The sequence below is a fragment of the Acanthochromis polyacanthus genome, chromosome 20 (genome assembly GCF_021347895.1).
Source record: "Acanthochromis polyacanthus isolate Apoly-LR-REF ecotype Palm Island chromosome 20, KAUST_Apoly_ChrSc, whole genome shotgun sequence".
Lineage (NCBI taxonomy): Eukaryota > Metazoa > Chordata > Actinopteri > Pomacentridae > Acanthochromis > Acanthochromis polyacanthus.
Genome location: NC_067132.1, coordinates 8,805,456 through 8,822,075, shown reverse-complemented (window position 1 = coordinate 8,822,075; position 16,620 = coordinate 8,805,456). Strand labels below are relative to the sequence as shown.

At 40.0% G+C, this 16,620-nt stretch overlaps 1 protein-coding gene across 4 annotated transcripts in view; it reads right to left on the bottom strand.

Annotated features, from left to right (window-relative positions):
- The window catches only part of mpp7a (MAGUK p55 scaffold protein 7a), a 160,225-nt gene that overhangs the window by 34,591 nt on the left and 109,014 nt on the right, over window positions 1-16,620 (bottom strand). For 2 of the 4 annotated variants that reach the window (XM_051940401.1, XM_051940400.1), the window contains exons 7-12: window positions 14,693-14,774; window positions 14,071-14,156; window positions 13,312-13,386; window positions 9,874-10,070; window positions 9,120-9,184; window positions 401-421 (exon numbers count right to left, since the gene is read on the bottom strand). In XM_051940401.1, the coding sequence (XP_051796361.1) occupies window positions 401-421; window positions 9,120-9,184; window positions 9,874-10,070; window positions 13,312-13,386; window positions 14,071-14,156; window positions 14,693-14,774 (526 nt within the window). Of the gene's footprint in view, window positions 1-276; window positions 292-400; window positions 422-9,119; window positions 9,185-9,873; window positions 10,071-13,311; window positions 13,387-14,070; window positions 14,157-14,692; window positions 14,775-16,620 lie in introns of all 4 variants that reach the window. The other 2 variants (XM_051940399.1, XM_051940402.1) reach the window with 2 other exon arrangements.

The window sequence follows — 16,620 nt, the reverse complement described above, 5'->3', positions numbered from 1 at the left end:
TATTAATGCAAGAGCCAACAATTTTTGAAAGGAGAAATTTACCATGACATCTAATGTTTCTCTTTCAGAGCATTTAGCACTGACATGAGAAGACAAGCCAAACAAAAACAGTTAGGATTTAGAGCAGAGGTGAGAGGTAGACCTCTGCTTGCACAAAAAAAAGATTATGAAAAGGAACCAATCACAAATGGTTTCACTGTTTGTCTATTGCTACACAATCAGCCAGAGACATATCAGTGAAGTCCTATTCAATGGGAGATGTCAGACAAGTAGTACCTTCGATCTCCTCAGCTGTGAGTGCCAAAGAAGCAAGGGATGGAAATCAGTCAAAGTTATAGAAAATGTTAGATTACAAAAAGATAAGCAGAGGGACGAAGTAAAAGAATAAGAGGAAACCTACCAAACTCTACAGCCACATCATCTTAGAAAAGCAAAACAAAAGACAACAAATGACAGAACAGTTGAAATTTGCATTTCTTATACAAAGCATTATAAGACTAAAGGAAAGTCTACATAAGATGCATTCAACCAAACCCCAATACATCTTGATACAAGTTGAGTCTTTTCTCTCACAACATTGAAAAGGCTCATGATTCTATTAAATTTTTGAAATATTTGTGAAAAATGTTTAGCTCCACCACTTTACAGTGACACCATTTACTCTAAGGCTATCTTTGCTGTGTCTACAAGTAAAATGATACCACACATTTGACAAAAAAAACAGAAAAAAAACCCATCCAAAATCAATGTCCACTTACTTGGTTTTTCTTGAAGGTGCTCATGGTCTTCATTAAAGGAGAACATGCACTCAGTTGTCATAATTTAACAAAGCATAGAAATTCTGAGGGAGATTTTAACCCTCAATGGAAATTTATATTCATATTATGTGATGACCAATTGTCAACCTGGCCTATTATCACATCCTATTTTAACAATTTTTCTTATTGCTGGCATCATAATTTTTATTAGATTCCAGATAAAATCATTTAGTGTGAGAATGCATTCTGGCTCTGTTCTTTGGCTCTGATGCAGTTGCCTCTGTCCATCTGTTAGTCACCACATTGTGATCTTGAGGAATGTCACATCTCTACCTAATTAGTTACAAATTTTAAGTAATATCTTATGGACACCAAAAGATAAATGTTAAAAAGCTTGCCTTTGTTTTGGAGTTTGTGTTATTCTCAGTTTTGACAGCACAATATTTGGTTTGACTACAAATATACACTGGCTTGGCCTTCTTGGCTGTTAATAACATGTATGGGTTCAGGAAAATAACATCTATCAATCCCGAGACGTCTTTAAAAAAAAAAAAGAAAAACATGAGGAAGTGGACCTTGACTTTAGATTTGTGAAAAAAACCCAAAACAATTTCATTAGAGTACAAGGAGCATTCACATTCTACTAACTAATACTACTGCTTCTACTGTGACAGAAAACATTTATATTCATTGTTACCTAGTGAGACACAGTCTGTGGTACATATCTGTGGTGCATCCACTGTGACTTTACAGAAAAAACATATTTAGATTCACAAGTCTCCAAAGGCCTGCCTTGCATTGATGCAATGTTCTATAGTTAGTAACAAAATATGACAGAGAGCATTTTAAACCAGCATTTTTCAAGACAGGAGCATTGTACAGTGAAACATTTCATCCACATTTAAAGCATCTTTTCCTCCATATGTTCATGATTGCCATCCAAACAGCTTTGAGATGATGGTTTCAAAATGGTAGCTTCAGCTGGATCTGTGTGTGTGTTGTTTTAGGATGCAGTGAACATTTGGAGGCACTTATAGGTGCTTCCTCTCCTTCACGTGTTCCCATTTTGGCCAAACAAGGTTAAATCAAATCCCGCATAACACCTTCTACCACAGCATGAGACTCACCTTACAACAAAGTGCTCATTTCCTTGTGCGCAACACAATTCAGGTTGGTGTTACAATCGAAATTAATAACAAGCCAAAACAGCAGTCAGGACTAATAAGAGCAAAGTTTTTTGAGCTCTAGAGCAGCGACTGTTGTAAGATACATAGCCAAATGTGTTTACCTTTATCCGACATCTTGTTTCACGTTACTCACTTATCCTACTGATATTGCCCTCTTCCTGTTGCACTGTAACATTTTAAGTTGAACCAGTACCTAAACCACATTTTGAGTGAGATGAGAGGTAACAGCAAAGGGGTAGGATGGAGGGAAACTTGAAAGAAGAAACAACAAGGACAATATGAGAATGATAAAGATATCTAAAATCCTTCCAGAGTGCTGCCTTCATTGCACTCTGGAAGGCTTTCATCTGGTGTCTATCTACCACAGGAATGGCTCGCATTGCCTAATGGCCTTGTAGCCTTGTACACCAACATTCCTAGTCTAATGAAACACCATGTGATAACACTACAGAATGTAAATCGGCAGGGCATGGTCTATCTGAGAATACTTAAATGGTGGAAACAAAACCTTGTCTTCTGCCTTTTATGAGTGGGCATTTCATCCAGCTGCCTAAAGGAACATGGTGAAAGCAGAGAGAAGAGCTGAAGTCATGATATGATGTGAAAATATGTGGATGGCCAGGCCTGTAGTGATGGTGGCAGCCAAGCCTATGATTTACTGAGCACAGGGAGCCTTGGCCGTCCAGATTGCGGCTGCCGACTTTTGCAGACATTCTCCCTGTGCAGTCAAGCAGTCTACCACCAGCCAGCTAACCAGCCTCGGATGTTGCATGCCCAACTGCCCTCCCTCGGAAAGGGATGCGTGCTTAGGGGTATATATCATGTTGCTCCCATACAAAAGATTCACCACAGAGGATGACAGAAGGGATGAGACAAGGGTAGTGTTGGACTGAAGGGAAAAGTCAAAGGTAAGTGGATGTAGAGTTTGTTAAAGGAGAAATGAGGTTTGATGACATGACGGCATCGCAAGTGAGCCTAAAGGGCCTGACAATCAGACAAGCTGTAAACAAAAGTTTAGCAAGATTCTATAAACCAATTTATTTGAAAGTAAAACCAAGAGAGACTAAACTTAAAATGATGGTATTATTCCATCATTGCAAAGGAAATCTATGTGGGCAAAACTGCAGTAAGTAAGATGGGTCCAAGCTGACTAAGAAGTCAGTCTGTAAGCTGTCATGGATGTTTACATCGGATAATTTGAGTAATAATGTTACTGTCCATCTTCATTTTCCATTTCAAATAAATTTGCCAGTGAAGCTAAGTAGTTGGACTTTGCAGTTGGAGTCTAGTGTGATCCTGGGTTATTGTTGATCAGCAGGCCACCGTTAAACCCATCCAGCTAAGTTATCCTACCCATTAGATTCACATTAACTTGTAGGTCTTTACTCTTTGGATGATTTTTGGCTTTAGAGCTGTATGCTTTATACCTGGCACAGTCAACCATCCATCAGTGGGTCACTCCTGCATAGCTGTGAGAAAATTGTCCCGCTATCTACTAAGAAGGAAGACACAAAGGAATGACCCCCAGTCAGCTTCCTGTAAATGGCCCCGAGTTATGAGCTGATGTCATTCATACAACCAGCCAAACTGGATGCTTTCACTTTCTCTTCAGCTTGCAACATCTCTCTCTCTCTTTTAAACAACCAACACGAGACCAGTGGAATTTTCCAGATGACACAAAATGAGATCTTCGTCATGCATCCCTTAGCCTTCAAATATAGAGCTGATTATTCCAAGTCAGGGTAAGGAAGTGAATGAAAGACAGACCAGAGCTGGTCTGCATTATAAAGCTGACTTTATATATTACAGAATGTTATGAGTAACTTGGCATTTGGATACTGACAATGAACCAATATGCTGGGTGTTGTAATGTGAATGGAAAAAAAACAGCTTGATTTATACACCCTGAAGCGTGGTTTCAACAAGGTTATCTGGTGATAACCTTTTCAAAAAAAGAGGAACTCTTCTCCTGTACATATTGCACTTCCATATATGCCCTTGTATCTCTAGGCATTTAAGTTGAAAAATGAAATGGACGGATAAAGTGTACATAGGGTGAGGTTCAGGGCCACTTAAGACCAATCTTGGGCATCATTTCAAAATGAGTCAATTGCTTATTGGAGAGAGAGGCAGCAAAAGAAAGAGGAATAACGCTGTAATATATGAAGAGAGACACAGAGAGACCCCAAGGTGAGCTATAAGTGTGTCCACGTGTTTGGCAGACTGCAAACCAAACTAAACAATCAGACAGCGAAGAGGTTTGCATGTCAGACAGTGCAACAGTCATGCTGTAAGAAAGCCCAGAAAGCTGTCATAATGTTCAGAGAGAGCAGATGGGGAGGCTGGAGGACAGCCAGGTATTGATGGAAGTGAGCTGGGGGGTTAAAAGGGAGGAGGCAGGTAAGCCAAGATGAGTGTGAAAGTAAATGAGGTGATCTAACACGCAGTCGATAAGTAATTGGTTTAAACGGTGCAACTGATGTCACGTTAAACATCAATTTTATAACCAAAGAATGCATCCATAAACGTAGTGAAAGCAACGGTGAGGAAAGGGATTATTTATATCTTGCAAACATTAGGTGTAAATGGACAAGGTTAAGCAACGCTCACTGCAGCCCCTCGCCAAGACCAATATTGTTCCAGCCGATGGAGCTCCTGGGCTGGAAAGAGAGAGAGAAAACTACCCCCTCTTCAATCACCACCTCTGTCCTCCGCTCAGTAACAGCGGGGTCTCCATGGTATCCTTCAATTAGGTTGTAGTTAATGGCCCCAGGGCCCAGTCTGGCCGGCCCTACACGGGGCCCTGAGCCAAGCTTTGTCTCCCTCCATCTCTCTTGACCCAGCCACCACTGCTCCACAGGGCCACATCTGCTACCGAATGTGACCCCTCGACGGCTTCTTTCTCCATCTATTGCTCCTCAGTCCATCCATAATGCTTTCCTACTTTTCAGCACATCCTCTTTTGAGTTTGTACTTTTTTCTACACTCTTCATTTTTATTCACTCAACTTGGTTCTTGCTACTCCAACATTTTTCTCCAATTTTTTTTTTTTAATTTTGAAAATCAGGAAATGAGTGAGTATGTGCACCTCTGCAGAAACAGAGAGAGTTCTGTTATCATTCCCCAGCTTTTCATCAATGCCTCCGAGGGACATTTCAAGGGACTTCCTACTACTGCTGCTGCACATACAACTAATCCTTACAGTATGTATGACATTAGAAAGAAAGTATTGCTTCAGCTCAAAGCGAGACTTATGTTCCTTTGCTAGGGAGTGCAGCGGACTACATTTTACACCTGCCCTCTGTGCATAGAGGGAAGGGGGTTACAAATCCCATAACTCATAAGAGGAACTGGGCCATTAAAATGAAATAGTAAGGGAACAGTACAGCACTGTCTGTCTGAAACTTTTTAGCAGGCTATTTTTGGCCATGCAGCACCATGTATGCCAGTATGCGGTTGAACATAACCAGGAAATGACAACATCTATAATTCACCCGTAAGTTTGAATCGGAGGTAAAAGAGCCTAATGCTAAGTTTAGAGGTGGTCACTGTAGCTCTGTTGGTTATTTCAGAGCTACATATTGAAAGAGTCACGTTACATTAAGGGCTCACCGCCATGTTGTAGGAAACAAGTAGTCAAATGGACATGTCCGTCTAAAAGTGGTAATCTACAGTGAAAAATATGGCCAATAAGAACTGGGTTTTGGTTCAATGGGGTCATTGTGAGACCAGAACAGGCTTATAAAGCCAAGTACATGCGTAGTGTGTTTTGCTGAGGGTTTGTATATTTGGAAAAGGCAGAATGAAAGGAAGGAGACAAGCTACACATTGCGGAAAATGAACCTACGTTCTTTCATTAGGCCTAAATATGTGGTTAGGTGGTTATGAATATGGAGTTATGTACAACAGACAGGAGGCTGGGAGCTAAAGATGTAGTGAAGGAGGGATCACAAAACAGAGGAGAGGAAAGGGTTGCTTGCAAATAAGCTTGCAGCAGATGATAAAATACAATAACACAGAGGTACAAAGTGGGATAATTTGCAATAAACACTATTACAGATGGCAGATGTCACTTTGGGATTGAAGCCAGAAGACAACCAGAAGACTAAAGTCTGTGTGAGGTCGACTGGTCCACCGGTTCAACCAGACCCCCCGCAGATATTGGCAGCATGGATTTGTCCTACATGGCAGCAGGCCGACACAAGCAGTCATACCGTAATGTGTAGTCATGGTGCCAGCTGGATAGTCTGCTGTTGGGCACTGTAACTCCTCATACACAAACCAAATAGTTGTTTGGCAGCTGTTTGTAAATCATAACTAATGTCTTTGTCATCATGAGACTGCATGTCAGGAAATCTCTTACAGAGCTTTTCAATCAGGTGAAAAGTCCTGCAAACAGATGTGACATAAAGAGCGGGGTGAAGTGGAGGTGGAGGACTTCCGAAGAAAAGGCTGTAACTATACTACTGTCAACAATTCAGGCTTACATTTCTTTCCGGCTGCTGTTAAGTGAGTTTGTGACGCAGACTGTGGGCATAAAGAGGCCACTGGCTTCATATTTAATGCAGCTTTTTTCTCTCCTCATGAAATCTTCCTCCATCTTCCCTCCACTTAAAGAAACAACTAAAAAATTCAAATTTATTTTTGTTGAAATAGAAATTTTAATGCCTGTTCTTGTCTCTCTGTGTACAACTGTTCCACCAAAACAATTCCCTCATCACTATTGTACAGGAACACTGTGGCTTCAACCCTCACTCAGCTCCACTCAATTCAGCTGTGATTAGTTTAAAGAAATATAAACTAGGCGGAGTGTTTTTCTACCACAGCAGATTGATACTGAGTGCAGTCTCAGTGCCATTCTGCTCATAGCTCTGTGTGACTAATCAAATGATAACTCAACATTCTTGATGATAGAGCAATAACAGGTTTGTTTTTCCAGATATTTTGTATTTCAATTCAATTGATTAGTTTGTTGTTAACGCCATAGCTACACTGAAGGCAAAAGGCATGTGGATCTTTCACGAAGTGCACATGTCACGGAACATCTTTAACTGTAATTTTTTTTAGATAATTTACTGCAATTTTACAGATCTCAACATTTTTGGTAAATTACAGACAATAACTAGAAAAGAAAGTTATAAAAACATATAAATTTACATGTTAAAGTACATGTTAATTCCAATGACCCTAAATCAACCCTAAATCCTTATTAAATATTGTATTATTAATATTATAAATAGCAAGTCTTTCCTTTAGAATGTATGGCTTTAAAACGATTTCTTTACATGCTCCCTCTTTTATTTAAAATGAGAAATTACACAATGCAAGATCACAGAAAAAGACAAACAAAACTTTTATAATATACGTGGCCATAAAATTACAGTACTAGTGACAAAAATATCCTTATTTCACAGACGTTTGCTGTTATTTATTATTTATTTATTTTTACCATTTTACAGTTTTTGAATACAACAGTAAACCATATAATTTCTGGCAACCTTACTACCAGATTAGGTTTTTTTAAGGAATTATTTTTTTTACAGTGAATGTATCTTTCTACTGACTATACCTGCAGTGCATGTTCGTCATAGGGTTATGCCAAGACAGCGAGCTTTTGTTTGAAAATTTGGTCTTCGGTTTCCGGACCCAGCACAGCACTTTGAAACTCTCAGTTTCCTAACAAGCTTGTACAATATGGGTAAGTTGACATCTACAGACTACAGTAGACTTTGTAAGGAATAAAGCTGATGCAACGGAGGAGCCCTTAGTTTTCAGTGGAGGTCTACCTGAAGTTGATCAAATGAGTCACATCTCGCTACGGCTTCTCGACGAATCTCGCTGCTCGTTAAACACCTCAAACACTTCACACAAGAAGAAGCCCTGTTTGACAACAAACAGTCACTCTCTGTATACTGGTAAATTAAATAAAATTTAAAACAATATAGATTGTTTGAACTTATCTACAAAATCTAAATAGAAGATTGGTCTATTTTTTACTTTGGCAGATCTCTGCAGCACATATACATTAGTTGTGTGCTGCCTCCATGCCTGGTACAGCAACTTTTATTCCCAAGGTGTAGTGATGCAGCAGCCACTCCAAAAATTAACCACAGGGTAAATGCTGTGAAGATCAGATATTACTGACCACAAAAGGCTCAAACAAATCTGTTTCCATCCTCTTCGATTAAATCTTGGAAAGTGGTCTTGGTCATTGTTAATATGACACTAAAGTTCACTCTCACCAACCATCTGTTCCCCTACTGTTTGGAACTGCGCTCTATTAAGAGATCTGGCTGACTGATTCAAAGTGTAAAAAGCTTGGAGCTTGTGGTATTTCTACACTCTCATTTTACCGTAGTGGTGTCTCTCTTTTCCACTGTACCGGTGTGGGTATGAAGCTCTTCTCTAGTCTTAAATCTAAAACCAGGGTTTGTAGGCCATCCTTTAAGTTTTTCTGTTGTAATTCCTATGTAACATGGTTTGTGTCTTCTGTCTTCATTATGAAGCAATCAACAATCTTTGATTTATAGGGGTAATTTAGTTATATTCCCTCCATTTCCTGATCTTATAGCCTATAATATATCTGTTGAAACGTTCTCCCTAAATTGGCTGTACTGACTGTTCAAAATTAGGGTTAAGGTTATTGCACAGGCTTGTATAATACGGTACATTAATGTGCTCTGTTGGTCTAGTATCAGATCATGAATCCATCATTAGGCTCTCTGAGATATAGCTGGATGGGTAGCCTAGCTAGCTGGTGTTTTGGCTGGAAGGTGTAAAGGCTCAGAGAGGTTTTCCAGAAGCTAAACTTTCTCCTTCTTCGCATTAAAGCTCCTGCGTGACTTCGACCACATCAACACGAGGAGGAAGAGGGGGACAGAGGAAAGGGAGTTTGGCAAGAGATTGAGAGAGTGAAACATGGAGCAGACGGGAAAATAAGAAGGAAGGTAAATCCAGACACAACACTTCCTTTGATGACAAGCATGAAACACTTCAACCATATGGAAGGCCTCAGAGTAAAGGATGAGTGCAGATCAGTCATTTAGGTTTTTTTTTTGGATGCAAACTCCAACAATTGTTCTGACCAGCATCCCTCATTTTCAGCATCCCTTCTCGTCATCCCACCCACCTGTTGAAGCATACTGTCATGTTCTGGTTTGCAATATATGCTTACATGATCGTCTGCTAGAGGTCCGCTGGAATGGGAGGGTTGCAACGGGTCGTCGCAGTGCAAATCTCCTGGAGAAAGACAGAGATGGATACAGAAAAAGAGGAAAAAGTAAGAAAAGGTACAATAAAACCATCAGTTTTCATGACTACTTGGGGAATAATAAACACTCTCTGCTATGCTATAGAGAACCCACTCTACAGTGTGCACCAGTTTCAGTCTGTCAGCTGAGACTGGTGAAAGAAAAGAAGGAAGATGAATGAGCTGAAAGAAAAACACAACACCTTGCTATTGACGAAACTGCAGGGGTAAATCTGAATGTGAAATGTTCGCTCACTTCTTTTGCTCGACGCTCCTTCTTTGTGTGTGTGTGTGTGTGTGTGTTTTTTTCTTATCCTCCTCGGGTGCTCTTGGATGGTGCCAAGAAACTGCCCCAGCCTCCTGAGCTCTGTGTTGCACTTGATGTGCAACACAGAGCACACACTGATGTGCGATTTTCCATCCACTTGCCGTCCAATGTGGACCAGTACCAGCGCTATCATTTTCTGTCATTACTCATTTCAGGCCAGACATTGTGCGGAAATCCAGACTATTTTGGCAATGTGAAGCAAGAAAAAAAATGGAGAAAAGGGGGAGAGAAAGAGAAAGAAAAAGAGGGTGAAACTTCTGTGACTATGACAGCAGTAAAGACAGTTGGGCCAGCCTTGTTAAGAGGCACCGGGAGACAGGACACGCAGTCCTAGTTGGGGTTGTTTCTTACCGCTCCTGGAACTGTTTGGACGGTATTAGGCCGGCACGGGGATTGGCGTCACCCTCATGTTTGGCCTGCCACCAGGTTACATCATCTTGGCTCATGATCTGAAGGATGGAGCCTTTCTTGAAGGCCAATCCCGCCTCTTTACATGGGATAGCTTTGTCGTCTTTAGGGTCGTAGTCAAAGAGTGCCTTCACAAACACCTGGACATGCAGCGGTGGAAGGAACAGAAGAAAACAAAGAGCTGGATTGAGGACACAACAGGAAAAAGCAACGGTTCACCGTAAATTTCCTTTCCATCCACTACAAGCAGTGTGAAATCATTGTCATCATGGCAAACAGAGGGTGGCTCACTAAAGCTCGGGGTGATTATTCTACAAAGGTCACAGCAATCAGAAGCTAAAACCTGTCACTGCTGGCCAAGTGAATCTCTCCATGGCTTTCCATCAACACTTAGAATAGACTGAACCCTGTCACCATGCAACGTGTGGGGTGACAATTAACCTCTCCAGCTGGAGAATCCAACTGGAAGTACTCTGTTCCACCCCCTGACTTTCTCTATTTCTAAATACAAGCTCATATCAGTGATCTATCCACACTACGGAATAAACCAATACAGACAAAAGTTGTTTCTCTTCTTTGGGGTCTGATTTACTCTGGCAGTGAGGGTTGTACACCACCTCATCAACACGCAGAAGGTTGGATTTCTTAGTGGAAAAGTTTCTACGTCTTTTCCCGTTGTGAGAAGCAAGCTGCAACCTAAAGCACCTTGCTGCGTCTTCTGTCCAAATTAAGTTCTGTCATGATGAGTTATCACTCCTAAGACACCTCAGCACATGTGGAAAGAGAAAAGAGGGGGAAGGAAAGTGTGTATATGTGTGAGAGAAAAAATGTGGGAGAGGGAGGAGAGATTACATTTTTCGATGTCCTATTGATTTAAAGAGTGCTTTGTGCCATGTAGTGAAATTATGCATCGGCAGAGATGTTTTGTTTGGGTCATAACAGCCGCTTTGGCTGCTAAACTCTCCAGCAGCGTATATTCATACATCTACACTTTCAAGATGTCCTGATTTTCTTCTCCTGGCTTGTTTTATTTTGGCCTGTACATGTTCAGCCACTTAGCTGCCCTTTGATACATCTGCACTACCTGATGTAAGTGAGCAGGCTATTTTCATGAAGGAGTGGCTGAGTATTTGGCACCAGTGGACTATTATTCAGATGGATTCCTTAAACAGCCAGACGGATTCAAACATTACAAGATGATAAAGGATGTAAGTGACCCACCCTGTCCTCTACCCCTCTGTTTCACATACAGGGTGGGCTACGCTTTGAGTAATGGCCAATAGCCTTCGACCCCAGAGATTTAACCAGAGAGTGGATCCAGCATCTGTCTGTTACTGATAGATGAGGATGTGAGAAATGATGTATCAACACCCCAGTGGGCGATAATGGTGGCATGCTGTTTAGAATGACAGTTAAACTATCCTGAAACTGAATGGCTACAAACTACTGTCTACACTGTTGAAGATAATGTTGTCCAAAACGTTGGCGCAACACTTTTTTGGTACCAACAGACATGTATTCTTAGCAGGTTTTCAGAACCCTATTATGTACAACTCTGTGTAAAATCAGTTAAATTTCATATGATTCAAAATTGTAGAGCTGATGGAGGAATACGAATAATCTCATTGTGTAAAAATTGTTACATTTCATGATTCAAGATTGTATCACCTCTTAATAATTGCATTCTTTCTAAATGGCTGGGAGAATATTTCCTCTCATGAATATTCTAAAACAAATACTTTCAAATGTATCTGAAAACATAGGCTCCGAAGTAGAAATTCATTGTAACAATACTGACAATACCCGCAATCCTTGACACATAAGTCATAAAATTTGTGATCATTAAGACAAAATTGCCAACACCTGTGAATTTCACTTGGCCTAACTGTATGCCTACGGTTTTAAAATGGTCTAGAAACACCAGGACCTTCTCGGTGTTGGATCTATGGACTGTATCTATCTTGATGTCTGTGTCATGGCTCTACACAGAAAAGAGTTGACAGAGGAATATGAATAATCTCATCGTGTGACTTCAGATGGACAAGAATTCAAGAAGGCCTTTGATCAACTAAAAACCTGTGGAAACATAGTTGTAGCAGTAATCAAAAGTTGTAGAATGAGCCATAGTACCACTAATCAGAGCCACAGTGGTCATCCTCCAAAAATGACTCCATCGACAGTGAAGTACTTTCACAATCTAGTCTGAAAAACAGATGTGCAAGTGCTTCAGACTTGGCACATTGGTTATTAAAGGAAACTGGAATTTCTGTGACAGTTTAGGCAGTGTGAAGAAATTTGCATTGAAAAAAAGAAAAGAAAAAAGCTTTTGATTTTGAGTTGTTTGATCTTTGCCACAAAACTGCAACAAAACATTACTAGGCAATGTGACAAGAAATCTATGACTATTTGAAACACATTCTTTGGTAATATAGGAACTTGGGCTGGACCTGAATATCCCGAATATCCGTTCGCTACGGCGGTATCCGGATATTAATTTTGGTATCCGAATATTCCCCCTCCCCCCGTCGGACGTTTCATTTTTAATAGGACGAATATACGGAGACCAGAAACCACTATTCAGGCCAGCCCTAATAGGAACAAGATAAATTTGTTCGGCTCATCTAGTCTGTTGGCACGACCATGCCCAGGATTTCCATAGTGAATGTGTCATTCCAACAGTGAAGCAGGTGGGAGTGTGATTATATGGGGCTGTATTAATGCAAAAGATGTTAATGCGATGACATGAATGTTGGGAATAAATGATGGGATCATGAATGTTTGTGGATATACCAAGACAAAATTATTCCTTGTCTTTTGAAGCTTGTCAGAAGAAGAAATTTCCAGCATGATAACAATCCAAAGCACGCTGCTAAAATCACGAAGAAAAAGCAAAAATTTAGACCTGGCCAAATATGTTTCCTGTCTTGAATCCAACACACCACCTTTGGGGTATTTTAAGGAAAAGTGAAGAGCAACACAAATACAAGATAAAAGGAGATTCTGGAGATTTAGTAACCTCTATGCTAAGGAGGACTAAATCCGTCATTAAAAGCAAAGGTGGTGATGCAAAGTAATGAAATAAAAATAAGATTTGAATGTAATAAAAGGTGTACTGACTTCTGTTGCATTGAGTTCCTACTGTAGGGACTGCATTTCTAAGAGGTTTAAACTCCAGTGCGGAAACATTTCACTTTTTTCTTTCATCACTATTCTACAGCTTGTCTTTCCTTGCACATACATCACTTCCCTCAGGTGGCTGAAAAACAATGTTCTACATCCAACAAAAAAAAAAAAGATCATGCTGAAGAAGGGAAAACTGTGTTTTAAAATTTGACAAATGTAACCTAATCAACATAATGATAAAGCCAGGACAGGACCTACCTTTGGCTCCTTGGCTGGCGCGTCTTCCTTGACACCAGGGACAACTTTAAAAGTAATGGCTCCTTGTGACTGGGCCTAGATAGGGGAGGAAGACAAGATAGATAGAGTAGGTTAAATGGAAGTGGAGGAAACAGCAGTCATCTAGGCTTTCAAATATTTTACAAAGCACCTAATCCAGTAAAAGTCTTATAATGCGAGGCACTGTTTGATTTTTCAACAATGGAAGGGCTATTAGGATTGGATGACTCTGCTTGGCAGAAGTACTGTGTGTGTGTGTGTGTGTGTGTGTGTGTGTGTGTGTGTGTGTTTGGGTGGGTGTAAAAGGAGGAGTGTCGAGAGCTATCATCTGCTCTGGAGGCTTTTTTTGTCTAAGAAGGCTTCCAGAGTTTAAGAGATTCTGTCTATCCTCTCCAGTCAGCCCCCCTGGCAGAGTCAAAGCCCATGACGGAGCTCATTTGAGGCCTGCGGCAAAGGCTACTTGGAGGAACTACACAGCATCAACCTCATCCAGGGAGACCGTGTGGCTCAATGCATGTGGTCTAAAGGCCAGGAAAGACTTGTAGAGAAAGGCTAGTGTTTGGTTTTCAGCACAGTGACGGGACGCCCAGGTCCTGGATGAGTTAGGGGAGGTTTTTGCCATCACAAACAAGGAATGGTATTTTCGCCAAGGGAGTGGAGCTGAAACACGGGAGAAACCTTTGGACAGCACACACAGGAGGCAAAATCCAGGCTCACAAATACGAAAAAGATGAGGCTTACCAGAATACGAATGATTTCCTCTGGTTTCTTGTCATCCACAGGGATTCCATTGACCTCCTTCAGTTCATCCCCAACATGAATCAGCCCTACCACACAAAAACACAAAGCTCAGATATCTACAATCATTCTGATATTCTGTTACTTTAATGTCCTTATATAAATGAGCTACTGTGTAAAAATCCAGCATGTACAAAGCCTGAGGATGTATACAGCCCACCAGATTAATGTTTATCGTCATGGTGGCATTTGAGATTGGAAAAGAATCAAAACGTTATTGTCGACACATGTGGAAATTTGCCTTTGGCTTGACTGTGGCAAAGCTGAAAAACAGACTGGACACAATGAATACAAAATCAAACGCAAAACATGTGGACAAATAGCAGCGCTTGTCAGTATACTTATCATTCATGTTCATTTTTGCAAAGTGGATTTAAACAAATTATGGCAGAGAACTGTTGCACTCAGGTTTACAGAGAATTCTTAAATCCATGAGTTCTTTGCTGTATATTGGACATAATCTAGTTGTACTGTGTTTAACTTTCCAATGTGATTCCACGTACCAATGTTTTGGCAGACAGAAACACGTGCACATCTATGAAAGAGAAACTGAGTTGGAACTGACCACTTCTATCAGCTGCCCCTCCTCTCATGATTCTTGCCACGAGGATGGCTCCTGTGTGTTCATCACGTCTTATTGTTGCTCCCTGGAAAGGAATAAAAGAGAGGAATTTAAAATGAGATGCACTGAGCTGCATTTCTACCTCTCTAAATAACTGTTCGAATGTCAAATATCAGTTGCCCAAAAAGACAGTAAAAAGTATGTTGTTGGAATTCAAGAGCTTTAAAGGGCACACAGGATGCTCATTGTTACCAAAATGGTTGATTTATGATTACTTCTCCAGAGAAAGTCGATGTGCTTTCGTCTGGGGTAAACAGATACTGAACATCTTGTAAATGACAAACAGAACCAATCTAATGTATCATATTTACTGATGCGGACGCTTTTCTGGTGTGTATTAAAGAGGCCACACTATGGATATATACAGGTTTTAATTGTGATTTTTGGGGGCTCCTAGAATGTGTTTATATGCATTAATGTTCAAAAACACATTTTTCTCAGACTGTACATTGCTGAAGCACCTCTTCTCAACCACTCTTTGAAACACTTTAGTTTAGCCGCTGTCTCTTTAAGGCCCCTCCTCTGGAATCCCAGTTTCTTGTGATTAGTCACACCGTATACCGAGATCTTTATATATATGGATGTATGAAGGCGGATTGTGAGGAAGCTTCTCATCATGCGTTTGAGGGAGTCCTAAAATAGCCAAGCACACATGATGTGAGTGTGTCATACGGTGATGTAAATAAGTAACAGAAGAAAACCCTTCACTTTGAATGAGGCATGTCAGGCAGGTGAGAAGCAGCGTTTTATGTGAGCATGGACGTTGAGATTTTTAAGTTTACATACCTATTACACACACAAAAAAACAACAAGAATAAACAAAAGCATATTAAGGAGTCTTTAAATTATTTTTACGCACAAATCTATGGCATGGTCCACTGAATAGCAGTTGGTTCGTTTTACAAATTTTCTGGAACATAAAGGCAGATCTCTTTGGACCAATATACTGATGGTACTGGTATTTGCATTGCATCCTTAGGCCTTGATGTAAAACAGGTTATGGTGGTAGGACATAACACTATATGGGACAAATCAGTGAAAGGAGACTAAGCTGATGAGCAAAGTACGTCAAGACCTCTGATGGCTGTATGGATTAGATGAAATGTTCACACCATTATGGAATAAGTGTTACAGAGGAAATTGAGTTTCCTTCAAAGAAAGAACAGAACAACAATGTTATGATATCAGCATCGTAAGTAATATTAGAATGAAAAGTTCACAAGCAATGGCATATTGGCCATGAGGGACACCGCGGATATTTGGATAGGACAGTCAATTCACAAAAACATGCTGAGGTTAATTTCATTCTAAATTGTCTGTAGGTGTGTAAGTGAGTGTGCCTGGTTTTGTGTCTCTATATGTGGCACACTGCAAAAACTCAAAATCTTACCAAGTCTATTTGTCTTATTTTTAGTCAAAATGTCTCATCCCACTTGATTTAAGATAAATTCACTTAATAAGTGACATTTCAGCAAGATGGAGGGACTTATTTTAATACATCTTAAATATCTTGTTAAGTCCAACAATCTTGAAATTGTCTTGTTTTGAGTTGAATTTTACAAGAAAACTCTAAATAAGTTTAACCCTCGTGTCATCCTGTGGGTCAAATTGATCTGCTTTAAAGTTTAAAAATGTGGAAAAAAAATATATTTTCACAAGGAAAACTTCCAAGTTTTTTAGGGAAATTTTGGAACATTTTTTGGCAAAAAAAAAAAAAAGGTTTCTTTAAGAACATTCAGAAAAATAAATCAACCAAACTCCAGTGAATTTCGCTGGATTTTGGTCGATTTTTTTCCTGAATGTTCTTAAAGCAAATAGAACGTTTACTGTTATATATTTTCCCAAATTTGAGATTTTAAAAAAAAAAATAA